At 40.6% G+C, this 27,036-nt stretch overlaps 3 protein-coding genes and 1 long non-coding RNA gene across 4 annotated transcripts in view; 2 read left to right on the top strand and 2 right to left on the bottom strand.

Moving 5' to 3' along the window:
• rela (v-rel avian reticuloendotheliosis viral oncogene homolog A) overlaps nt 1-12,394 on the top strand; it is a 17,211-nt gene extending 4,817 nt beyond the window's left edge. Inside the window, 8 exon segments of the mRNA XM_008293902.1 lie at nt 1,610-1,701; nt 2,302-2,436; nt 4,815-4,919; nt 8,033-8,248; nt 8,353-8,427; nt 8,521-8,604; nt 9,664-10,484; nt 10,486-12,394. Of these exon segments, the coding sequence (XP_008292124.1) occupies nt 1,610-1,701; nt 2,302-2,436; nt 4,815-4,919; nt 8,033-8,248; nt 8,353-8,427; nt 8,521-8,604; nt 9,664-10,484; nt 10,486-10,695 (1,738 nt within the window). The 3' untranslated portion in view covers nt 10,696-12,394.
• A 2-nt stretch (nt 12,395-12,396) lies between these two features.
• On the bottom strand, nt 12,397-14,171 carry cunh11orf68 (chromosome unknown C11orf68 homolog). Its single transcript, XM_008293901.1, has 2 exons — nt 14,069-14,171; nt 12,397-13,611 (listed from the first exon to the last, which is right to left on the bottom strand). The coding sequence occupies exon 2, from the start codon at nt 13,565-13,567 to the stop codon at nt 12,824-12,826; it is 744 nt and encodes a 247-aa protein (XP_008292123.1). The 5' UTR covers nt 13,568-13,611; nt 14,069-14,171; the 3' UTR covers nt 12,397-12,823.
• A 376-nt stretch (nt 14,172-14,547) lies between these two features.
• On the top strand, nt 14,548-22,954 carry drap1 (DR1-associated protein 1 (negative cofactor 2 alpha)). The gene is made up of 7 exons (XM_008293900.1): nt 14,548-14,758; nt 16,232-16,304; nt 17,387-17,480; nt 18,024-18,149; nt 19,248-19,338; nt 19,446-19,534; nt 21,448-22,954. Exons 1-7 carry the CDS (start codon nt 14,717-14,719, stop codon nt 21,632-21,634), a joined length of 702 nt encoding a protein of 233 aa, XP_008292122.1. The 5' UTR covers nt 14,548-14,716; the 3' UTR covers nt 21,635-22,954.
• Nucleotides 22,033-23,542, bottom strand: LOC103366234 (uncharacterized). The gene is made up of 2 exons (XR_520658.1): nt 23,421-23,542; nt 22,033-23,299 (listed from the first exon to the last, which is right to left on the bottom strand). It is a non-coding gene; the product is annotated as an uncharacterized LOC103366234 (long non-coding RNA).
• Between the last annotated feature and the right edge of the window lie 3,494 nt (nt 23,543-27,036).

Genomic DNA, 27,036 nt, shown 5'->3' with positions numbered 1-27,036 from the left:
CAACAGTGCTAACCACTGCTCCACCTTGCAGCCCCCAGAAGTCTAAATGACAAATATTTTTATTCGACATCACAGTTAATACAAACTATTATTTTTAACTCTCTGAACCCTGAGCAGTTTCTGAGTGTTGTTGCTTTTGTCACATTTTTACTCAACATGGATTCATGCTTTCACTGCAGTATAAAGTCCTGCAGCTCTTATGGAAACTGCTCGGCCATGGCCAGAAGTAGATAAGTGCCTTTTGTGCAATATTAAATGTATAATGTCATAAATCATTCAAAAAAGTAAAAACAAAGATGGTTTTCATGATTTATTTTACAAGATTATTTGTATTTATTTATTTGACATTTTTCTAGGTGCCACCAATAATTTCCATATGGAGGCTCGACGTACTAGAAATATTTTCCTACTTACATGCTTCCATGCTTGTCTCCTATCTGCTCTGTTTAAGCACAGCCTACAGTTTAGCCGAGTAGTCTCAGAATTTTTGTTAGGTGCTTGTTTGTCACAGTTAAGTTAAGCACTGTGTTTTGGCCTTTAAAAAAAAAAACAGAATAATATGTCAATGATGATGTTGAAACACCACAATTTTAAGATTAGATTTGGCTGTTTTTCCTACTGGAACTGCACGTCACATACGATCAGTGCGGTGAAAGTCTGAGAACAGAGATCCTGATCATTCTTCCTGTTTCTGTTTTCTCTGATAAATGGAGTGGTTTATTTTTAGATAACATGTCTTACAACCCCACTGGTGGGTTCTGGCGTTCAGCGCAAGACAAACCATTAGATTTTGTCAATATATAATCACTTAGTCTTATGTTCTTACCTGTGGTTCGAGTTATGTATTTCACATCAAACCTAACAAGAAAACATTTTAAAAAAACGCACAACAGGTGGCCAGCTGTTGTGTTTTTGCAATGTTTTCTTGTTAGGGATAGCTGTGAATGCTTAATTGTATCAGAGGTCAGTCAAACTGGTTTGTACTGCCGGTAGAAAAGTTGGCGTTCACTAAAGTAAGTAGTCACGTAACACTGTGGAATTTGCAGAATCTGCTATCAGCAAATTCTTGAGGGAGCCCTGAGGAAGTTGTAATGCAATGTCTACTCGTTTGTCAACAGAAATGTGGAAGGGGTTGAAAGAGGAAGAAGTGCAAGACATGAATGAAACAAAGGCTCATTTAATTTATTCTAATTAGGTGTATTTAAATGGCAGTTGGCCATGTTGTGTGAGTGTTTATTGGCATCTTTACAGTATCAAGTGTTTATGTTCTTAACTAGCTTATCCTACTGGATTTCTAGAATGTCTTCATCTATTGGTATTGCACCTTAAGTGAAATATTCTTCCGTTTACCCTCGCCTTTCCTAAATTGTCCTCTCAAACTGCACATGTGGTCAGTGACCCACAGTGTTGAGGCTTTATTATTTTTAAATGTGGCTTTTTATAGGAGCAGAAAGTTGAGAAGCGATGCAGATTAAAACGGTGGCTAATGGAGCAAACACGCACACCGCGTAGATCTGTTGTTTCCCAAATCCTAAAACTATTGCAAATTATGGAGTACTCACATGCTCCAGTGGGTTCCTGTCATCTACACTGTGTTTGTATCTTTCAGTTTCCAGAACTTGGGCATACAGTGTGTGAAGAAGAAGGATGTGAATGAGGCCATCACTTGCAGACTGCAGACCAATAATAACCCCTTCAACAGTAAGTATTCACGGTTCGAGATGAGTGCTCGACACAAAGCGCTTTTTGTGTCATCGCCCTTTTACTGCTAAATCTGTCATTGTGTGGAAAGTTATTGTGCTGTGTGGAGAGTCGCTGAATGTCGCACTCAGATGTAAAGAGTATTATTTTGCTGGAGTCTTATTGAAGTAGAAAGGGCTGTTTCTGACTGATGCTTTTAAATAGGCAGAAATTACTTAGTGACTGTAAAAAAAAGTGGAAATTCTGTAACTCATGTCAAAATGCTCATACTTTACCGCTAGCATCAGTCATTTTTTTTCAAGCTTGAATTAAGCAGCAAAGCTAACAAACTAGTCTGAAAGGGGCTGTTCTTACACTATATAAAGTTCAATTACAAACTGGATGATTAACATAAGCAGTGACAGTCAGTGTGATTTAACAGAGGAATAGGAAATACAAATGATTGGCTATCATAATGGAATTATTATTGTCATTTGTTCCTTTCACCCTTCACCGATATTGAAATACTACACCTACATACAACAGGATGCAGTGTATCGCCAGACTGTTATGTTGCCTGACTGTGAACTCCACCCTTTTCCTTCTGTGTCTTGGCTTCAGTCCCCGAGACAAAGGTGTGGGAGGAAGAGTTTGACCTGAATTCGGTCCGACTTTGCTTCCAGGCTTCTATCACTCTGCCCACGGGAGAGCTGTTTCCTCTGGAGCCTGTGGTATCGCAGCCCATCTACGACAACAGTGAGTTGACGACACATATGTACAAGTGCAGTGTATTAAGCTGATATCGACAGTGTTTCCTCTTGGATTTTTTTTCAGCAGCAGCTCTCCGGGGAGCTGTGGCGGCGTAAACGAATGACATTTGACTTCAGATTTTACTTTTACAACCTATTTATTGAATGGCCAATTAAAAATGGCTTTTTAAAGGCTGAATGTAAAACAAAAAAAAATAAAAAATCAATGTAAGTTGTTTTTCTTTTTTAATGAAAGAGCTCTAAGGCTGTTGTAGAGAAATTCTCCAAGAGGTGGCCGCTGATGCTCAGCAGCAGACATGATGCAAGCTGATCCCCTGAAGCCTGTTTCTCTAGTCAGTCTTCACCTACAAATAGAAACAAAAATGAGATTGTTTCTCTCATTTTCATACACCCTGATCAATTAAAATTGTTTCTAGTTTGTATCTGATGATATAATATTACACTATTTTTTACCTGACCATCATCATTTATGAGTCAGTAAAAGGCTAATGATACCTGGCTAGCGTCATCTTCATCAGGTGTCTTACTCTTCTTAGAGAAATATTTGAACAAGCTCATCTGAAGATGGAGTCAGCAGTTCCATCACAGCGTGTAGATGTTAGCTTAATGCTATCAATTAGTTTACTCACACTAGCGACACTGAGATGGCACCGGGCCCGATTAACTTAAGCTACTGATATGTTGCGTAACAATAGCGGGCCATCGATGTTTTGTGAAAGTCTATTTGACTTGTAAAATCTATTCTGAGTGACCTTAAGCTAATAAGTCTACCTTTTCTGTGGTAAGTTGCTGCCCTATTCTCCAAGACGACCCTTCTCTGACTCTACCCCTTTTCTACCAAGAAGAACCAGGTGCTAGTTCAAATCTGGCACCTCCAAAGAACCGGTTGCTTTTCAATTGGCCAGGAGCCAAGTTAGAGCCACGCCATATGTCACTACATACATAGCCGTTTACCAAACAACACTCGTGCCACACAGAAGTTCACACAGGACTCCAGACTAACTCTTTTTTTTTTTTTTTTTTAACCAGTGTGACCAACTTTCTCATTTGTTTTCACTTCCCATCTTGTCACAGGCAAAACATATGACCGGCTGAACATTTTCTTATCAATAGACTCTACAATTTACAATGTTCCCTGAACGCCCCACATAGCAGGCTGTGCTCGCTGCTCAGACCGGTGTGCGACAAAAGATGACTTTAAAAAGAGTAAACTAGGGTGTTCTAACGTCAGATTTGTCCAAGATGACACCAAGGCATTTTTTCCTCATGCGGTCTTTTCTATGAGCGGAATAAACAACGCCACTTTTACAGCCGCGCTCTCGAGAGCAATGAATGTTGTATTAAGCCCCAGAGAGTAGATAGAATAGAATAGAACTTTATTGATCCCTTTGGTGGAAACCTCAGGGACATTGTTGATACAGATACTGAGCAAAATAGTTATCTGTAGTTTACCGTAGTAGTCGCGAGCACCCAGCCCAGTGCAGGACTCTGCTGTGAAGGTGGAGACGTGCGGCGGTGATGTATTTGCGACAATAACAAAAAAAAAAAGAAAGAAATTTTTAAGGAGCGGCGGCTAGGATTTAGGAATGGAAGGCCGCCGCTCCTAAATGAATGTAGAGGAAACACTGATCGATACTTTAAGGCAAAAGCTGCTCATAGTAAGTCATAAACTTTGGCAAAACAAATTCCAATTTCAGTGATTTCTGTGGGAAAATTTGTCAGGGTAAGCTGATCCATTACATCTGAATAAAACGCAACTATCTGTGTAAGCTCTACGTAGCCACACAATCGCAAAGTTCACACTCAAACCTAACCTCCAAGCTTCCATTCTCTCAGACGCTCTTGGTTCCTCTTTCATGTTAACTTTTCTTTTCAGTCTGAAGCGGTTTACAAGAATTAACCTTCAGCATACTGTAATGTCACTCAGTTGTTATGTGAAACACGGTCACCAAAGCATTTTTAAATATTCTTTATATTCTCATAAAGTTTAAATGTGGGAAATATGTTGCATAATATGTGGTGTGTTTTTTGTTTTTAGCAGTGTTGACTGTACTCTGGGTCGCTTAAGGATCGACTGTTTACACTTGCTCTAAAATGTCAGAATAAAAGAGAGTTTTATGTTATTTTATTTTCACTTTTAAATTGAACAGAGGCTGGCTTTCAAAACGAGCAGCAGTCGTAATATTTCACATATTATCACAGTAATATACGACATTAAGACAGACGTTTGCAGTTATACAGAGGACAGAAGTGAATTGTTTAGCTGTCTCTGGTGTGTCAACTTGTCCGCCACCGCACCGCAACACCAATCTTTAGCGCTGGTATTCTGTTCATTTGTTCATACGCGCTTCCTCTGTCTTTCAGGGGCCCCCAACACAGCTGAGCTGAAGATCTGCAGAGTCAACCGCAACTCTGGAAGCTGCAAAGGAGGGGACGAAATCTTTCTGCTGTGTGACAAAGTGCAAAAAGGTACAACATCGCTGTACTGTACAAACACTGTAAGAACACAGTAACACTTGGCGCGACTATTTAACTTGCACTTTCACATTAAACGATCCATAAATAGACATCAGGTTTGACTAAGCAGTTGTAAGCCTTGCAGTGCATCTGCAGCGGAAAGCGAGTAAACCTTCCCACCCACAAGAGATCAGAGGGAGGGGCTGTTACACTCACAGTACGCTGTCTCTTTTTAAGTAAGTGGGCTTGAAATTGAAACTCATCATAACGTGTACTACATTTTCTGACTACTTTGAGGTTTACAGATGGACAGCAGTGTTGTATGTTTTTTTTCAGTGGAGGTGATAAAAACACTTTCACAATGTAGTTTCGTTTTTCACAACTGCAGTTGCAAAGACATTGAAATGTGCTTTATTACGCCTTGAAAGCTGCTTGAAAACACACACAGAACTGCCCAGTCCTTTATCCTGTGTCTATCTAGCAGGGCATACAGAGTCTTAAAGGTTAACATATGCTCATTTCAGTTACAGCTAATGCAATATTTGTTTGAACATACCACGGTTCACCAACCTCATTAAAAGCAAAGACTTCTTAAAGATGCAATCACATTTTTACCTTGCACAAATAAAATAATTTTAAGTGCCCAACTGGGGATTCTTCTGAGTAGAAGGTTTTTACAGCTTTTGTTGTTATCATACCGAATATCCACACAGTATCCACACAGGATCAGTCAACAAGCGAACTCAGCTGTTTAACTTGTAGACTGATGGTGAACGAAATGTTCCTTCAAGCATTATTTTTCATATCAATATTGTGATTGTGTGGGAATGTTATCTGGTAAAGACGTCGATAATCTGAGACAAGCAGCATTAAAGTCCCTTTCTTGTCATTGATGAAACTCCTGCAAGCCGGTCTCATTGGGAAATTATTGAATTCATTAAAATGACGTACTTGGGAGTTTTTCCCATGAGAGTAATCACATCCTCAAAACGTGATTCTTTGCCATTGCTTTTGTAAGAATGTGAAAATCCATCCTCTCTTTGTAAGGTTGTGATATTGCAGTAATTCAGCCACACATGCAAGAAACATATTGATACAGTAGACAGGATTGTTTCCTTAGGTTTGTTACGTATGGAACTCTGGCTTTCTGAATCCGTTCTTTAAGACTGTCATCAGTATTCTGCATTTTAAGGCGGAAAGTTGAGTATTGCCACTACTTATTTCACTCAAAAACACCTTATGGACATGTTAACAAGGTAAATAAAAACTTGTTTTTCAGTGCAGGGTGTGTGTAACATTTCCTTCGTTGTTGTTTAGCAATAGGTGAGCACTTTTACAAGCGCTTTTACAAGCTTGGTCACTCTGCTGCCGTTTTAGTATAGCGTAAATAGTCTACTACCATTCCAAACTGTTTAGAAACTGCTAACTTTAACACGAAAACAAAAAGTACTTTGGTGGACACACACACACCTTTATTGGCTTTAAAACTCACCCTTTGGCACTTTATTGCAATGAGCCACTACAGCAGGGCTTGATCGGGTGTGACTGCTAGTTTATGTTCGCTAATGTTGGAAAACTGCTTGCGGACACGTGATTTTTAGAGAAATATAAAATTTTACATGATGCCATAAGTTCTTACTTTACATCAAGAACGCTTAAGAGTCCACATGTGTTTTAAATTACCTTATTTGCTAATTGGACTAATCAACATTTAAATTTAAATACCGTATCAAATGACTCTTTAATGGGAAAAGTGTCGCTTGTGGCAATAAACCCAGAGAAACTGATCAAACCAAGCCTGCAGCTTTCGCCTCCTTCAGGGAAATGTTTTGATGTTTTCCTGCAAACTTTCCAGCACTCATTGACGTCACTTCCAGCTGCAACAGGCAGTTTTTTTTTTCTGATAGACAGACTAAATTAGCAACCAGCTGCTGAGCAATGTGGAGCATTTGACACGACCACAACTTAGTGCTGAAATTCACTGCTAGATTTGTAGACAGGTAGCTGTTTGAAGTGATAACATCAATGCCGTGTCTTCGGCTCCATCCTATGCCACAACAACAGAACATACTGCAGCATATGCAGTAAATTATCAAGTATGGTTTCAAAAAACACGCCGTTGTTGCACACGTGAGGTTTCGTTGCCTGTCACAGTAGCAGTCGAGTGTCTCTGAGTGACTTTTATCACGAACCAGAAACTTTCTTCCTCTATTCACCTGCCCACTTCCCATATTTCCTGTTTGATAGTTTATTTTTTTAAACAAATCAATAGCATGCTTTATGTTTACAGTGATAAGTCTTTACCTCCTAGAAGCACATACTGAATTTGAAAACAGCTTCAGAATTTTCTTTGAAAAAGCTACATACATGAAAGCCAATCTTAAAAGCTTCTGCAGCATGACATGAAGTTCACATTGGAAAAGTTTCCTGCGTGGGAGCTGTGCTGATATAAAGTCCAGCCTATTAAACTGTCAGCTTTCCTGCTCCTTGTGAACTCAGTTTTTCTCTCTGCCTCTGTTTGATTTCTTTGCATGGCCTTTTACTAATTAACGCTCCGTTGAAAGAAAGCATAAATATTTGTATCGTTATCAAAGATTAGTTTTTTTCTAATTGAAGTCTTTTCCCCTCTCAGTTATCTGCAGCCGTTTGATCAAGTCAGGCGTATTTGCTGTAAACCATGTGCTTTGTGTTTTGGATGTTGGACGTTCCCCTGAGTGCTCCATGGTTCTGCTTAAGCCGGATACACATTACATCATTGTGGGGAAAAAAAAAAGCCTGAGAACCCTGAAACTTGGACTAATTTTTTTCTACTCTTGGTCCTGATATCACCGGGAGACTGTCATGTAGTCATTTTCACAGCAAGCAGAGCCATCACATTTTTACTTTGAACATTACTTCTTTTAGTTTGAAGTTAAATATCTGAAGCCAATTGCGAGGCCTGTAAGCTGCTGTCAAACTTTTTCTCGCGGCAAATGTGATGCAACACTCCTTAGGGTCTTTCAAGCTCAAAGCTGCTTTTGCACCGAAGAGAAAACGTGTGGCCGCCGCTTGGTGTCAATTTTTCCTTTAGGTTCGGAATCCATTCTCAGCTTTAGTATTCAACTCCCATTTTTGCTTATGTGCAGAGGACATCGAGGTGCGATTCTTCCAGGACTCCTGGGAGGGCAAGGGCAGTTTCTCCCAAGCTGACGTTCACCGACAGGTTGCCATTGTGTTCCGAACGCCGCCCTACCGCGACACTAACCTCAGCGAGCCCATAAGAGTCAAGATGCAGCTCCGGCGGCCGTCGGACCGAGAGGTCAGCGAGCCAATGGATTTCCAGTACCTGCCAGCTGACCCAGGTAAGAAGCAATATTCCCATGTTTCCAAGTACTCTCACCTGAGATGAATGTGTTGATCAACTCTATATACTCATACGTACTTTTTCAAAAAATGTCCCTTGTAGATGAGTACAGGCTGACCGAGAAAAGAAAGCGCACAGGAGACATGTTTCAGAAGCTTGGGCCCATGTTATCAAGTGGTATGTTCATGAAAAGTTTATTTTTCTATCATTCTGCCATAATATCATAGGATAATCGTGTTGTTGTTATAATCATGTCTGTTGGAATTTCAGTGTCCATTCCACAAGATAGACGGTACATAAGCCAGGCAAGAAGAACAGCCACAGCCAAGCCTCCACCAATGAACACCCAAGCAGGTGAGCCTTATTTATTTGCTCACATCACAGGCCGTGATTCTCTTAAATCACTGCAGAGATTAGGGACGTTCCTAATTTCCCTGTCGATTAAACGGGTATTTACATTTAGATAAGGTGAGTAATCTAAAAGTAAGAACACACTCAGAAAACACTCTTAGTGTCTTTAGGAGCCATTTAAAACACATTCCTCGAGAACCGAATCTTGTTTAAATTTGCTCTCTGCATATCAACATTCCACCTTATCCAACCAAGCGACACTCACAGAATAAAAGTTAACAAACATGCAGGTTCACATATCTGTGCTGAGTGTAGTTAAGTATTGCTCCTGTCAATATGTCAGTTTATTGTGACACAGCTTCATTTTCACTGTCTGCCAAACTGCACTGGTTTTATGAAATGCTGTTATTCCTGCTTTCCACCTTCCCGGTTTACAACATTTGGGCATCAGCGCAGGGAGAGGGGGTCCGTGTATCATCTGAGATGCAAAAGTTAACCAGCATTTGACTAGTCGGACCAGTATTTCTGCCGAGTGTAGCAACATTCATTTGCTGAGCTTTGCCCGTGTCCCTAGCAGAGATTGACTTAATTCCTCCAGACAGAATATTTCTGGTTGATCCCGGCACTTAGAAGAAACACAGCGAACAAAGAATTTTAATTGCAGTGAGAACTTTGATTTTCTGTTATTTTGATCTGTTGGTCAGACATCAAAGGGCATTTGAAGATGTCATTTTTCAATTCTGGGAAATTGTGATGGATATTTTCCTCTATTTTTTGACATTTGATAAACCAAACCAAACATACATAAGCAAAACAAATGCTGTGTTTTGGTAATAATTAATGTCTCCTAATAAAACTTGAATGTACTGTAAATGTGACATTTGCTTTTCCATCTCCTTCTCTTCCTCCTGTCTTAAAAACATGAAGTTATTGAATGTGTGTTGCAACAAAAAGACAACTTTGAACTGATGATTAATAGTTGGAGTTTTAGTACAAAGTGTATGTTAGACTACAAGGATTTTCAGTAGTGGAACTAAAATTTCTTGCACTTTGTGTTTCCAGCAGCTGTGGTGCCCCCTGCTGCCACTGGGGCAAAACCCCAGCCCTCCTACACGTACACTCCGCCAGGCCAGCTCTTCTCAGTGCAGCCCAAGGTAGAGACCCCTTCTTCAATCTCAGCTGCAACTACCAACCAAACATGGAAGATCATTGAGAGTCTGAACCTGGGCTCCCAGCCCAAAGCCACTCCAGTGACCAACTTTACAATGAGCCCAGCACCAGCCTCCTCCTCCTCGTCCTCTACCACCGCCCCCTCTGCCAACCAGGACTACTCAACAGTCAACATTGCAGACCTTCAGGAATTCTTCCCCATTTCCTCTGGCATCACCCAGGAGCCGGCAGCTTCCCAAGCAAACGTAGCCTCCTCACAGACCAGCAGCGCCTTCACCCTCCAGGGCTCTCAATTCCGGGTGGACGCAGCACTTGTGGACGAGGATATCCCAGAGTTCCCTAGCTTTTCCGAAGCCCAGGTACCAGGCACCCTGGACAGCCTAAACATGGATGATTTCGAGGACCTTCTGGACCCCCACCTCATGAGTGTGGAAGGAAACAGCACCACTATGTTGGGTCAAATTTCAAGCCAACCAGCTGTCCCGTCCAGCTCCTCAACTGTTGCCCAGAACAGTGCAGTCTCCCAGAACACTTCTGACCCCGCCAGCAACCCAGGAAGCACCTGGATGAATTACCCCCACAGCATTGTCAACCTGCTTCAGAACGAGGGCATGATTGGTATTCCGCCCAGCAACAACAGCCAACAGCCAGTACTCGATGAGTTTGATGAGCTGATGTCCGCTGACGAGGACCGTCTTATGTCCATTTTGAATGGTGGAAACCAAGTTGGGTTTGTGTCAGGACACCAAACTTAAAGGGCGTGTACAGTTTTTTTTTTTTTTTAAATACATTTTTACAAAGACCACTTCTATTTACTCCTTTTGCCTCCTTCGCTGTTACTACAGACAAAAAAAGGACGGTGGACATGAAGAGCTGAAGGAGATAGAATGTAGCAGAACAGCTTATTGTGGACATACGCATTGAAATACAAGCAAAGACTTTTTGTGGTATGCAGTTAGTGGGTTTGGCCCAATCTTATATACTGTTTGTTAAAACACAGGGCATGGGCAGGGTACATAATCAGATTTCATCCCATTGATTAGTCTCATGTTTATCATCAGTCATTAACTCTTTCATTGAGTGTCAACAATAATAGTGGAAGATGATCCACCAGCAAGTGTTTGTTTTTCAAAAAGACAATCAGATCAGAGGGGTGTACAATGAGATTGATGGGTTAGCAAGGTATGTTGAGGGGTCAAGGGTTTTCAATGTCATAACGGTGACTCTCCTTTTTAATTTATTTCCTGACCAAATTCTCTCTGGAAAATACAGCTTTTCAGGTGATGGAATACGTTGTATCTACAATCCTGTTTGACCATATGTTAAAAAAAGCCACTGAACAAAACCGTGCAGTTACGGTAGGCATACTGTATACGTTGTGTTGCCACGGGAACCGACATACATTCAGTCGATGATGTAGAAAATCTATATATTTTTATGCTCGGTCCTGATTTGTTTGTTCATTTCACACTGCTGGCCTTACAGCTAATAGATCAAAGATTATAAAACTGCAAAGTGCATTGATTTTTTTTTTATCACAGTAGGTTTTCAATCAATACCACTAATTTCACCTTTTTTTTTTAAAAACATTTTCCACATATCCTTCATCACAGGACAGTGTCAGACCTAGATGCACTTCTCGAGTGTCATGTTTAAATGTTTTAGAGCTCTGATGTGCAGCTGTTTTATGAGAAATAACTGTTAATCAACATGGTCCACAAATTTCCACCCGCTTCTATATTAATCGTAGGTCTTCATGATAAAAAACTGTTCCTCCTGACTGAAGTCGGCTGCACACCAAAATGTCCAATAAAGCTTAAAATGGCCCCGTTTACGGGAACGTGCACAGAGCCTTATGAAAAACACCCGGTTTTTAAAGAAAAATGATAACCACTGCTGTGATTTTGGTTTTAGGTTTTGTCGAACAGAAAGAAAGCCTGACTTTGTTGATCTCATCTCGTTTTACACCCCTCAGGTGCTCTGACGAAAGCATCAGTTGAGATGGTTTTGATGGAACATGTAGAGCATGTGCTTGTACTGTTATTTGAACAATTTTGGTAGCTCTGGTCACAGAAATGTTCAGGTTTGATCTGTGTTTCTACTTAATACAACGGGCTTTTTTTATTTCTCTGAAAGAATGTAATCAGATTTAGAGGTAAGTCTATGCAAATTGTGCCCACTGTTCTTTTCAGTAAATATCCCTTTGGGTTATATTAAATGTGTTTAAATGTTTTCTGAAGGTTGGCAGTGACTGTCTGAATGTGCAAAGAACCAAATGAAGGTCTACGTGTAGATAACTATCAAACAATATTAAGTACATGCTTATAGCAGAAAGGTCTTGCTTTTTGTCCGGCGGTATCATTTCCCCTGCTCTCTAATCAGTTTTTCTACAGTCATTTTATGAATTATGGCTGCAGTTTAACTCAACTGTGTCAGACCTGTGGGTCAACTTGCTATACTCGAGTAAAAGATGCTTTATTGAGATGTAATTATGCAGTTTTGTTTTGTTTTTTTACGTGTGATGTAAGCAAAATATAATTATGCAATTTTGACTGTAATGAATGACTAACTGTTAACATTCAAAACACTTTTCTTGGCAATAAAAAAAACCACAACATGTAAAGATGGTCTTCAAAAGTATATTTATTTGGCAACTCTGTAATTGTGATTCAGTACAAAGCAAACAGCATACGTTGTCAAAAAGAAGTGCTTCACTGGGTGCAAACTGTCCCTTGAAAATGTGCATCCAAATCAAGGACTTCAACCACCCTGCCAGTCTATTAAGTGTTAGTTTGTTATATTCTTACTCGTGAATACAATGTATTCAATACACACACACAAAAAAAAAAAAATATGTGACAGTATTCCAGGTCACTTACAAAATATTAAAGCATGAGAAGACAAGATTGAAATAACATTTAGGAAGAACTTGCGATCAAAATGTGACCACTGACTTTCAGAACTGCAGTCAGTGAACTGTGCTGCACAACCAAGCAGATGGAATTACTAATGGGCTCTTCATAAACCCATCCTGCAAAACTACCTTCTTGGCTTATGTTACTTCAAGGTTGGTGACTTTGTTGACAATGTGGGACCGCCTGGGCACACACTCCAGGTCAAATTTGCTCTCGTATATGGTGGGGCAAAGCTTCCAGCGATTGTTTCGATAGATTCCCAGGTATGTGTACACGTCCGGCTTGTAGGAGAGAGGGCACTTGACCCCCGTGGCACGAATGACTGAATCCAGCCTGATAACCTCGCTCTCATCAGTGAAGTTCTGGTTGTAGGCGCAAATGACCTGCTTGCCCTCTGCCTTGGGATTAAAGGGGCTCACTTTGACAAGGGAGATCTTGCCATCTAGGGCTGCTCTGGCCACACACTCCCATGCATGGTCCAACTTGAAACCAGAGTCCAAGTGCATCAGCCACTTGCCCGTGAGCACCCCGTGGTTCAGGGCCAGCTCCTTCACTGTCTGGAAGCTGAGAGGCCGGCAGCTGGCCAAAAGTTTCTCCCAACTCTCCTGGAGACCCATAACGTCCCCCCCACTGGGGCAGTGGTTTGGGCCCAGCACAGCAATCCACCCCACGGGGCTGACACCACCCTCCTCATCACCAAATCTGTACACTTGAGAGGGCCTGTTGCTCTCCAGCCAGCCGTCGAACTCGGATCTGGGAGTTCTTCTGGAGTCAAACACAATCCAGGGGTCCATGTCTGCAGCCATGGCCTCAGCTGCAAAGGTCTCTGCAGCAAAGGGGGTCTCCACCTCGCCATCTACAGGAGCTTCTTCCTCCTCCATTTTTCTGGCAGTGTGAGACTATTAAACAAGTCCTGGGGCTTGCCCTGTTGAAGAGAACAAGTGCTGTGAATTAAAATGTACGTTTTAACCACAGGTCCCCGCCTGTGAGCTAGCTTTCAGTCCTGAGGGAGTTGGAGTGATTGCGAACGCGGCTAACTAGCCTGCTACGTTAGCAACACTTACTCAGTACCCACAGCGTTTCTCTACCGCTGAATCTTTCACAAAAACAAGAGTTGTTTGACTCGTTTGTTTACCATCTACAGCTGACATGTGACTAAACACGCAGAAATTATTTGCAAGTGTAGCTAGCAATGCAGCTAGCCGAAATGCTAACCGTTTACAATAGGCGCATATTCGTCTGGCTGACAAATTTAGACAAAGATTAGCTGTTTACATCCAGCTGCTGGACACAACTGACGCTACAACGGGAACAGTTTGCCTACAGACGAGATAAATAACCGCACATTTATCGTAAACTTTGGACGTTAAGGCTTAATTTACCTGCAGATGTCGAAGTTTGTTGTCCAGTGTTGATCTTCCGCACTAGCGCGGCGCTGCTGTTCTGTATCAAAGAGCGATATGACAAACTCCAATAGAATGTGTGGAACTTAACTATTAGTGCCTTCAGTATCCGCTACATAACCTACAATTTTTCTAATTTCGTCACACAAATGATACAATAAAGATATGTTTTTTTATTTTAACTAGTACAATACACCCCTGCTGTAACATTGGGATTATTTTTAAGCATTAATGTTGCTATACTCGATTCAATTATGTTCTTACACGAATACAGCAGGTTCCTTAGGTTGTGTAGATCCGTAAATATGCAAGCTAGAATTTCTCTGTTATTTTTTGATTTCGTTTGGCGCCACTGTTGTCTTATTAGCTCATGTTTTGTGAGTGTATTTCAGCACAAGTTGCGGAACAACATGTGCACGGAGCGGACGGCGCTGTGACCCTGCGCAGCCAAACAACCGACCTGCCGGCCAACGAGGAACGAGTGACGACGACGTGCTAACGAGTTAGCCGGGTAGCTACCGCTATCCGGTGTGTGCGCGGTGGAGCTGAATTATATATGATATAGAAGAATATTTCAGGATATAGTCCGTTTTTTTATTTTACTTTAGCCACCCAGGTAATTTAGATATGCCCAGCAAAAAGAAGAAATACAACGCCAGGTTCCCTCCGGTAAGTTTGCCGAACCGGTGTTAAAGCTAGCTAACGTTAGCAAACTCTGAAATCGAAAGCTAACTACTTTAGCTAGCTTGAATCGGATTTGGCCTCTTTTGTTGCTAGAGAGCCAAGAAGCCGACTAGCAAGCTAGTTCAGATAAAATGCCAAGTGCATTAGAGAAGTCGTTGATTTAGCTAGCTAACTTTCATCTTAGTGTTTGTTAAGTTGCGTTTCAGGCGTGCGACGCAACTTACCCAGTGAGCCCACTAATTAATGTTTTTAGCATGTAAAGCTAATGTGAACGTTACAAAGCTGAGCCAAACTGTTATATTTAGCTGCATAGTGAGCAATCCTTAGAGGTATTTACAGTGCACACATTGCTTTAATCTGATTAACGTACCAGGAAGGAGTTTTTTTTTTTTTTACTAACATTCTCCCGTTTCGAAAAAGTGACTATTGTTTTGCTGACGTTTTAGTTAAACATTGAGTTCAAATCGATGTTGAAGTCTGTTGTCAGGGTCAGTTTGTGTCATCTCAGGTGGATGTGCTGCTCCATGGTCTCTGATTTTGTTAGAGCTTATTTAGTTTCCATTCGGGACTCGAAAGTAAAACATTTAGGCTGATTGTGAATAATTTCACATGATTTCAGACCTGGGAATTTTTGCATTTTCACTTTCAAAACATCTTATGTGGGAAGCCAAGAGACATGAAGGTTGATGAGGACACTGAGAAAAAAATGCTTCCAACAGATATAAATGATTAGATGGTTTCAGCAGGTCATATTTTAGTTATTTTCACAATTAATTGAAAATGAAGAAAAAGTCAAAATGTTCAAACAAGGATGGTATTAGGGTCTTAGATAGTGTATAGAAATATAGATGTATCCATACTTCCTGCTTTTCAGGCCTCCATCAACAGTAGACTTTGATACACTGCAAATATGGCCAGCTAAAGGAAACATTTTTGCTATTTTGACATGCCAAAATGATGAAAAGAACTCATTTGTGATCACCGAAACGTGGCGTGCATAGGGATCTGTATGCTGTCATTATGTGTGCAAGCGTAGAGCTGCTTCCACGTCGTCTATATGTTGAAATGTAACATCATGTGATGCTTATTTTTGACGCACCAAATGTTCCAACATGTATCCTTGAAATAAACCCTGAACATGAAACTGACAATTGGAGAAGTGAATCAGGATATCAATGCAAAGCAACAAAAGAAAACAATGCAAGATAGTCTAGAGAATTTCCTAGGTGTGGATAAAGAAGACATAAATTCATTAAAATCTGCTAAAAGTTAGTTTTTGGTCCCACTGAACACACATATAAAGACTGGGTAAAATCTGATTCAGTGCAGCAGCATGTTTCCTGAACTCTGTGTGAACTGACACGTTATTAGAAATGATACAACTCTGTAGTGTCACTGTGTTCACACGTATTGACTCACTGCACACGCATCCATCATTTGGACTTCTTCTCTTTTCAGGCAAGGATTAAGAAGATTATGCAGACGGATGAAGAAATAGGAAAAGTGGCGGCAGCAGTACCTGTTATTATTTGTATCCTTCCTCACGAAAATATTCAGTTTGCAAATTCCACAGGTTTTTGCAGTTTTTGAATGATTGACTGCAAAAATCAACAATAGAAGACGGTGAAATAGAAGATGAATTAATAATGAAAGAAAAAGTGATTAGGGCTATATTGTTTTAGGACTGACATTGTGACATGTGCAGGAGTCACATTGCAGGAAAGTGAAATAAAGCAAATAGACTCACACATATCTTGCTACAACTTCTTTTGCTGTCTGATCATACAAGAGGCTGACTTGATTTGATTTAAGCGTTTTTGGATGTGCAGTTTTCTTTTTAACTTCCTTTACAAGACAGAATTTTTTTAACATGTCGGCATAATGTGCACGGCAAAGTGAGCGAGGAGCGGGAGAGAAACGCTGAAAGGGGGAAGATTTGTTTGCAAAAAGAAACACGTCAGTTATACAAAAGCAGTTACTCTCTAAGCAGCATCTTGCAATTGTTCCCACGCCATGAGGCAACTCAGATATTTTGTTAATCATTTAAATCGGCACCGACATAGCTCTGTATGACGAGTGCAAAGCCAGATCTAAACGCCATCGGAGGGAAAACATCTATTTCAGATGCCTTTGCCAGTGTTACACCGTATGAGAAAGGTTCCAGATGGTTTGCACTGAAAACAAATGTCTCCAAGTTAAAATTAGGTTTGATATTCAAGGCTGATCCCCTCCCCTTCTTTGTAAAGAGTTATTCAAGTCATCTGGTGGAAAATTCCTGCATTTTCACAATATATATCACAGACAAACAAAATAATGCAATGTCAGTTTTTTTCCCCAATATTGTGCAGCTCTGTTCAATATTGAATACAACTGTTATGAGTTTGCCTAAGCAGAAGGCAGTGGCATTTTTTTTACATCACTGATATTTATTGTAATGACTGCTGTGTGATCAGCCTGTTGTCTTGAACCCAGGCAAACTGTTTATGTTTTCAATTCTCATAATTAAATCTGATGAGGCTTTGTGCTATAACCAGGCTATGTCAGTGAGTTTGTTTTATTTAAGTAATGGGCACAGAAGCTGCTGCTGCGTTATTTCCTTAACCGAGACGTCAGCGAGAGCCCTGGAGCTTTTTTTGGAATCATTGCTTACAAAGGCTTGTCAAGTCACCCAATCTAGGAACGCAAAGACAATGACGACGTCACATCTGTAAGTATTCTGTGTTTGTCTGCATTAATAAGCCTGGTGTGCTGGAGTTCCATTTCATGGGAGACTTCCTCTGCGTAATTCATTCTGACTGACGTGCCGCAGATGTGAACTCAGGCAACGGAATAATAATAATAGGAAATCATATATAAAGTTGTAATTTGATTTTGGATGCATGCAGCTGAAAAGGGTGTTATATCTTCATTTCCTTTGGATTTAGAAGAAGACACTTTAATGCACCTTATTACATAGAATGATATAGTGGATTGTGGGAGTACCTGCTATGCTCGAGTTATCCCGACAGCGCTGCCGAGCGGATTTGCAACACATTGCCAAATCCCTTGTATCTGAAAGTATTTCTGAGCATGAGTAAGACGTGGCTGCCAAGAGAATCTTATAGTGTGACTCAGATTGTACACGTTGTTGAAATGAATATATAACACCATTTATCTCACTCTGTCTGTTTCGCATTATGTTGAGTTTTTACTCCGCTCTGAGTGCCGGGAAGGCAGGCAATGACTGAAAAGCGTGACTGTGTGTTTACAGAAAGCAATGCATTGAGCTGGAGCAACAGTTTGATTTCTTAAAAGACCTGGTGGCGACGGTGCCGGACATGCAGGGCGAGGGGGAGGAGAACCACACCGAGGGGGGAGGAGAAAAAGTCCCACGCAGGTATCGGTCACGCCAAGACACACAAATAAGTTTGTATTGCTCAGTGACTGTCAATTAAGGAGTCACGACTTGTTTTTTTTTTTTTACACAAGCTCAACAGTAGGAGGATTATTAGAGATACATTGCAAAGAGTCAGCTACTTTTGACTCACTTGCTAAGGAAATATCTAATCAGTCATCTCTGATAAATGGTTACACGCAACCGCATTGGTTTAGGGTGGAAATCAGTGATTCATAACTAACAGAACGACACTCTTTATATGGACATGGGGTTGCTTTTCTTTTCATTTTCTCCAAACAGATACTGCTCTAAATCGAAACTGACTGCACCGATGTGTTTGTTACCCTTGCAGGGTTACCTCATTACTGTTTCCATTTTGTTTTGTGATTATAGATTAACTACAAAAAAAACAAAAACAGAAAATTAAAGAGCAGGCACTTTTTTTTTTCTTCTTTCCCCCAGCTCCACACAGCGAGAATTAATTATTGAGGAATTGTAGAGGAGAAAAAGCAGTATTGACTGTCAAATCAAACACTGGCACCGCAGCTAATTTGTAGCAGAGAGCTTGGCAGAGAATTACACATAAATTAAATGAGTAAGAAGTCTTCTTTTCGCTAGAAGTGTGGCTGATTTGATTCTGATTCAATTTAAAGTGGGTGTTAGCTCCTAATATTTAGACAATTTGTGTCAGCTGTTGGGATGAGGCATGTGGAGTCACAGCGTCTGAAAATATAAACGGCTCAATTTCCACCAATAGTATCGGTCAAACTCCTCCCTTGGAGTTATCTTAACTTTGCACGGGGACTCATTTCCAGAAGATTTATGCTGCAGAATAACTTTCTAACTTTTAATTTGTTTACGAGCTCCTGAAATGTGGCTGTGTTTTTTTTTTTTTTGTTGAAAACATCTATCTGAAATGGGCATTAATGCACAAAGTATTGTCCCAAAAAAGCCTATGGGACTGTCTTGTTTTATTTATCGTCTAGAACAACTCCCTTCAAAAACTTGACGATGGTGGAGAAGCAGCGTTTGTTTTTAAAGATGAAACAGCATTTCACTCGTCATTTTATATATAAATTTTTTTGTTTTCTTCCTCAGGGGTCGAAAACCAGGATCCGGTCGCAAGAACGGAGGGGCTGGCTCCAAAGGCAAGGACAAGAAGTTGTCTGGAACAGAGTCGGAGCAAGAGGTGGGAGACGATTTGCATGCGGAAGCCTTTATCTGTCGGCAGAGATGATTTATTGTGTTTATTTGAGGTGAGAGGGCTCACCGTTGTTTTCCTCACGACGGCTACAGGACGACTCGGAAGACAGCGAGACAGACGGGGACGAGGAGGACGGCTCTCAGTCAAGCACAAATCTGCAGGCTGCATCCAGGTTCCACAGGTACGGAAACAGACCATCTGTGTTGAGACACTGTTTGACCAGACTTGATCTAAATCCACATGAGACAGATTACACTTCACAGCTGGTAGCACAATGTATTTGTAATTATCCTCTCAGGCTGTAAAATCAGGGAGAGGGAGGGTTGGTGTTTGGTACTTGCACATATTGCTGTGAAAACCATGCGTCTGCTATACAAACCCTCCTTTGTATAGATTTTTAAATCGTTTTTATAACACAAGAGGCAGGAGAACATAGAATTCACCGGTTTATCTGTCAAAACAGAACTAGGTATTATGTAGTTTTCACTTTATCGTGACAGTAGGTGTGGTCGAGTGCACCTTCGGGCCCCTTTAAGACAAGAACACTTGAATGCGATGGCAATTTTAACACATAACTCTCAAGATCAGTTTAAAGCTGTCACTGGTGCAGTCTTTGAGAAAATAAAAACACTCGTACTCTCACTTCGGATCATTTTTCAACCCACTCTCTTTTTATATCGTGCTTTCTGTAAATGTTCTGTCATTTAAGAATAAAGGCAATAATCAAAATCAAATCCCAGAGCTATGTGAGTTGAAGAACAACACATTTTATTGATTTATTCTTCATCTGTTAGACAATGTGAAAAAAGAAGGAGTTATTTTTTCTATTGAGAGTTATAGGGTCTAACTTTAACAGCAAATACTGTCACGTTTACATGACGGATAAGTCCTTACCTCACTCTGCTCGCATAAAGTACAAAAGCTGTGCAATTCTGCTGGATGACTTGACGGCCAGTGACAGGAAGGGGGCGCTGTTTTTCCACTAGAAACAATGAGAAAAGCTTTGCAGAGTCTTGAATTCACTGATTCAATGCAGGTTTAAGTATATGGTTCACCTTCCGCTGTGGGAGGTGGTGCACACTCGGTTTGACAGTGATTATGACGTTTACATTTAAAAGGTAGCGCTCTAAAAATACCCTTAACATCCACTGATGGGTGTAAAAGGCATTTTGTTCTTAAAAAATGACAAAAATTACATTATTTATTAGAACCTGATGATGTGAATACTGACAGAATTGTTGGATTTTAACTGGTGCTCGACCTAATGTGTGACCTGCAGCTCCGTCTAAGAAGTTAACTAGAATCTGAGCTGGACATTATTTCATCAAAATCAATTTAATGTACTTGTTTCATTTAAAAACTCGTTTGTGCCAGTAAATGCTCAAAAACTTGTGCACAACTGAGAAGCCGTGACAAACTAGCCACTTAGGTAAACGGTTTTCTTTTTAATCAGACAATGAGTGTATTTAAGTAGGAGCTGTTTCTACCTTTTTGACATGTTTCGACCGACACTTCAGTCTTCCTCAGAAACGTCACTGACGTCTGTGGTGTCTTTATCAGCTGGTGGTTTCCTGGAGAAGGTGTGACCCGCCAGGCAGTCTGACAGATTGTGAAAACAGCTCCTACTTAAATATACTCATTGTCTGATGAAAAAGAAAACCGTATACCTGTAATCAGAGTAGACAGAATGAAACTTGACAAAAATGTTGAGACTTTTCAGCTAAACTGTGGGCAGCGTTTGGTATCAAACTAATTAAAATGTGAAACGTCCATACTGCCACAATTTGTTTTCTAGTATTGATATCACCATGTTGATCATTCTTCCCCTCATTTTCATCACATAAACAATCCAAAAATTCAGCTTTTGTGTTAATTTCATAATGTTTGTGGCGTCATAAGTGCGCAAGTTCTAACTGTGCTGTTTCCATGACGGTGCAGGATTTTATATTACAAGGAAATATGAGGCCACAGTGCGGAAAAATGTGACAGGAACAATAAACGCAGAGGAACTGCTTGGGGTTCAGAGGGTTAATTTGAATAGACAACACTCCTAACACCTGGTTTCCACCTCTGCCTGTGTCCTCCCCCCTACAGCTCAAACGCGTCCCCCCAGTACATCCACATGGGCAACATAGTCTCGATGGGCAGCATGGCTCCAGCACAGTCCCCCGGCGGCATGGCCTTCGCCCCCCACCCCTCCATGATGAGCATTGCGCCGCCTCCCCCACCCCCCGCGCCGCACAAAAACGAGGATGACGACGATGAAGACTATGACTCTTAGCTCCCTCTACTCTCCCTTCAACCACTCTGTCTCGCTCACTCTTTCTCACACACACACACACACACACACCTACACACACACTCTTAAAACGTTATTTTCCGATTCTTATGTTGTTCTTCCGGCGGCTGCTGTAAGCAGACGAGGGAAAGACTCTTCATCACAGCCCTCGACGACCACCACCGCAAGAGACAGAAAACTTGTTGTACATTAAGTGTTTTAATTTTCTTTTCTTTTTTTTAAGGAAAAAAAAAAAAAGGTTTTATTTTATTGTAGAGGAGAATCCAACGAGGATGTTTTTTAACAAGTCGGTCGTTCAATTTTGACTAGGAAAAAATGGCAGTTGTCACTGTTTTTTGCTACGAGCCCCCCCGCAGAGGCAGGATAGGTGCGGTTTGTTGTTTTTTTTTTCCCCTTTTCGGCACTTTTCTTTCTTCCTCAATCCTCTGTAGTAGATGCGAAGTGAACATATCAGTCGTCGTCATTCAGATCCTCAGGTCGGTTAAAGATAATATTCCATAAGTGGTAGTTAACGCCTTATTCTGGCCTTCGTTGCTCATACAAAAGGCGACTAGCTGAGTTCAGGGCAGCAGTTTGTAGAGTATTTGGACGGCGAAGGGAAACGCTGGCCGCTGAAGTGGTACATTACCGTGTTATCGATTGGCTACGACACACCGCTGTTTAAGATGTGAGCCCCCACTTCCCGGCTTTGTCACCACTTGCTAGTCAGTCCAGTCGTCAGGCTGTAACGTAAACAAGGAAGCAGGTGTATTTTTACTATAGGTTAAGCTAGCCGCTGCTTTTTTGAATTAGTTCCTATTTTTAAGTCACGTTTTTATCAAGAGAACTGTAAACTTCCACAGCCCTGGAGCCAACCGCACATCAGCAGGTTAAGGATTCGCATTGTGTTCATTGTTGTTTTGGACGCCGCCAGAGGTTAGTTGCTTCGGCAGCTGGAGCTTGTATATTATTTTATACCACCGTTAAGTTCCCCCCACCCGAATGGCCCAATCCGAAGTATACTGTGACTCTTGGACCATAACTTTGTTTTTAAAGTTGTTTCTCTCCATTGTCCTCTCTAATTTCAATTCTGGCCACCCCCTCCGATTTTGAGTAAATTTACCTTCAGCATTTGTTTCTCCACCCCCCCCTCTTTTAGATTGTTTTAATTGTTATAAGATGGGGCTCCCGTTTATGTGTCAGTCTTGTAATGAAATGGTTGCGAACAGACAGTTGACACTGTATTGTAAACTTTTAACATTCTTTTTATTTTGTATGGGTGAAATAAAGTTCATATTTCAATTTAAAAAAAAAAAAAAAAAAGGAGCATCTCTTGTTTTGGTTTGTTTGCCGTTTTGGAGATGAAAGCCGGAAATTCTTCCCACATCAAGCAAATCTGCAACGGTGTCTTCTTTAGACAAGGTTCTTTGCTCACTGGCTAGAAAGGCAAAAGAAAAAAAAATCCGCCTGCATCTTTTAGTAAAATATTTCAAAGTGCTTCCCCTTTCATACTTGAGTTTCACAGGCGTGGAGCACATCCTTTGTAGTCCTCGCTCGATGCTGTGCCTCCTTGCCATTTTGATTTCCTTCCTTTCTATGTGTTGCAATACAGAAAAGTCTCCCGTGGATGCAGTTCATGTTGGTTTGCTGGCCAGTGACTCATGCAACCTGAAAGACAAGAGCTGGTATTTATCCGCGGGATTGCAGCCTCCTCCTGGTATTTGAATCAGATAAGTGCAAGACAGTACAGGTTTGTGGGAAAAGATGTTCACAGAAAAGCGATTGTTACCATCAGAGTCACACTGCTTCCCAGAGCAGTCGCCACACTCGGGCCCCGAGTGTGCGTCCAGCCTCTTTCCTCTTCCTCCTGCCTTCTTTCTTCTTTTTTGTCCCATTTTGTCGTGTAGATGCAGCCTCCTCTACAACCCCCCTCCCCTCCCTCCTCAACCCGAACGACCAAGCAACGGGGCAGCAAAAACAACTGCATCCTTCCTGCACAAGCGTTGACTCAGCGGACTGTGAGGAGGGTGGGGTTTTGGTGTATATGTGTGTGTGTGTGGGTGTAGGAGGGAGGCGGGCGAGCGGGTTGGGGGCGTAGAGGTTGACTTTAGGAGGTCGGTGTTCAAACAAACGGCAGCCATGGGGCAGGCAAGGAGGGAGGGGAAGGGGAGCCATCAAAGGGCCAGCAGAAGGAAGCACACTGTTTCCACACAGCAGCCGGCGGGGCCAAAGGTGGCCCTCTGATTCCCATCCCCTCCCACCAAGCCGCTGACTTTTAGAAACATGGGAAATGCGGCGAGAAAAGGAATTCCCTGACCTTTTGGGAGAATTAAAGCCTTTCATTGTGTGGCGACTTGAAAAGCGCATGTTTAAAATGCACCTTGTGTTTCAGGCCTTGATCAGAGGGCACACTGGGAGACAGCTCATTAATATCCTCGCAAATCTGTACTCCAGGCTATTTTTAAATACCTTGTGAGGATTATGTTCCTGCTCTGCTGTGGTAGGTGGTATGTGGGAGATTTTTTAGTAATTTATTTTTTTACATGTATTGAACGCGAAGTAAATATTTCATTTCATACGTATAGAGAAACATAAGTAACCAATTGAGTAGCTGAGACTTGATCAAGAGATCCTTACATGAAAAAAGCGACTGAAAATATTCTAGCACAAGTGAGCGTATTAATTTAAAATCCGCCCTTATCCTGCCTGTAATGCCCTTTTTACAGTTTTAAACTATCAGTTTTTGGTGCAGACTTAAGATATTGTTTAGTTTAGTCTCTGAAAACTGCAAAGTTATTATGTCGTACCTGTATCTACGGGGCAAAATGTACCATATTATCTCTGCCGTTTAGCAAAGTTTAAGATAATCGCACAAAACTGCAATATTTAAGTACAACTACCAGACAGATTTTGGGCTGCACACAGATGTATGGAGACAGTGAATGTATTCCATATGAGATCTAGGAATTGTAATTTTTTATTTTTTATTTTTTTGGGGAAAAACATCGTAACTTAATCATACTTAACGGCCATAGTCTGAGTTAGCTGTTTTATCTAAATGAGCTATTTTCTAGGAAAAAATGCGAGGTGAGAAAATGTCTTATTAGAATAAACCTCATATGTGATACACATGTAGCGTTATGGATTTTTTTTTTTTAATGCTTTTTATGTTTGGTAAATAGTGGAGTCATGCTATCTTGTGTGGGATTGGCTATAATGTTGCCACGAAAATACAAACTAACGACAAATTGAATAATGCAGTATAGAAAATAAAATGAGGCCATTTTTAACTTCCTCTCCATCACTTAACTTTAACTTACCATGTATGTTTATTTTTTATCACATCCAAGCTTTTATGCGTTTTCTTTTCTTTCTTGGCACAAATGGGCTTCCATAGGTCAGTGCCTATAATGAATACAGTATTAATCACAGGAGACTTTTCATATATTCATATATATTATATTAGAAACTGGCCAGTGGTAATTGAGTAGTCCATCTAGTTTAGAAGAGAACCTGGATTTACATTGTTGAGGCAATAGTTTGTACATTTTTATTAACAGAATCTACTCTGCTTTAACTCTAGCGGGTTTTTTTGCAGATGATGAAAGATGATTGTGAAAGTAAGAGCATCGCCCTTGGAATAAAACTTTTAAATTGGCTACACTTGACTTTTTCTGAAGTCGAACAGCAAAGCAGTAAATCTGACCCTACTTCAGTGAAATTTCACCAACAACTCTTCTACCTCAGTCGGGTAAGTAGCCCATCAAACCACACTAAGAACATTAAGCCAGCCAATACGCTCAAGAGTTTTAAATGTGCTGCTTGAAGAAAATCTTTAAACTCCTTTTTTCTTTTTTTTTTCTCTCTCCGCCTTTTATTTTGTTCAAAGTAGCATCAGACAAAAGAAAATCTTCAACAATTTTCTCCTCACAGAAACAGCAGGACTTTGTATGTCCTCATTTATTTGACCGTCCAGACGTTTTTAATGAACTGCTGTCCTTGAGGATTTGTACTGAGTGTGACTAAAGCCTAATATTTCAACTGATTCAGTAGGAAGACACTTCAGTATTGTGTTGTTACATCAGATGGGAGCAAAGAAACAAGCAGGAACAGAGCAGATGGCATTGTTTTAAAGTAATCATGTAGGTTATTAAATGCCATACATTAACATAAAGAATATATGCAGAGTTTGGGGGAAAAAAACACCATTTAAAAATTTAATACTGACATGCAAGACAGTTATGGAAGACAGAAACAAGCCATAACCCAGCTGAGTTCATCTCTTCCTAGAAATGTTGATTTTTATTCGACCTTATGGGGTTATTTGCTCAAGATAATTATCAACAAAATACTCCCACGATTACATTTATAGTACATGATAATGTCTTTTGTTATTGTGTTGGAAAGAATTACTCTTTTGTAGGCGTTTTAGAGCTTTTTCTCTTTCCCAGGTTCATTTGCCACCTGTTAGCACCAACATCAGTTTAGCCATAAAGGGATAAAATAGGTGTCTGGTGTACATTTCAAAATAAAAGCCTGATCATGCTGTATTGTATTGTACAAAACAAAACGTAAGAGTTATAAAATGTGCCTTTCTTCGCAGAATATTATTGAACTACACTATAGATTAATATTATGAAATGGATGTTCTGACGATTTCAACTGAGCAACAGTCTACGGCTGGTAAAAAACAAACAAAAAAAACCTTTTATTTTTATTTGAACACCATCTTTTTCTCTGCATTTTTATACGTGTAGTTATTTCACGCAGACTTGACGCACTGTCAGGGCGCGAGCCTTGCAGCAGCGTCAAGTTAGCAGCGGAAATACCATCAGAAAAACCGGAAAACTATAACTGTAAAATAAAAGTCTCATTAGCTACTGCTAATGCAACCTAAGTAAATAACCAGAGAACCAGTGTATTCTGATTTCACTTAGGGGTTGAAATAAATACATTACTTGTCACACTGATGTAAAATTGTTGCACCTTTGTGTACTTGGAGCTTTGGGAGTGTTATTTAACTGTGCTTTGCTTGACATAATACTTGATTGTTAAAGTTAGTGTGACTTTTAATAATGTTTAATGCGATGGACAACCAAACCTAAAAAAGAAAAAAGTTGATGAGATGGGCAAATCTGAGTTTATCTGATAGTTAAAACAGTGCATAATGTCTACTGAGAGCATTCAAATTAGATAAATTTGTTCAGCTCAGATTGGGTCCAGCTTGTTTGTTGTGAACTATCTCACTTAATGCATATTGGCCACAGTGAAGCACGGAGGTGGAAGTATTATGATATGGAGCTGTGCTAGTGCATAAGGGGATGCCTGAGGAAGATATTGACAGAAAAGATGACTTCCAGTCTACAGAAACTTGATAGAAGAGGAATATTTCAGTATGATATTGA

This window comes from Stegastes partitus, unplaced genomic scaffold (assembly GCF_000690725.1).
Source record: "Stegastes partitus isolate 25-593 unplaced genomic scaffold, Stegastes_partitus-1.0.2 Scaffold921, whole genome shotgun sequence".
In the NCBI taxonomy this organism is placed as follows: Eukaryota; Metazoa; Chordata; class Actinopteri; family Pomacentridae; genus Stegastes; species Stegastes partitus.
This window is presented reverse-complemented; position numbering and strand designations above follow the sequence as displayed.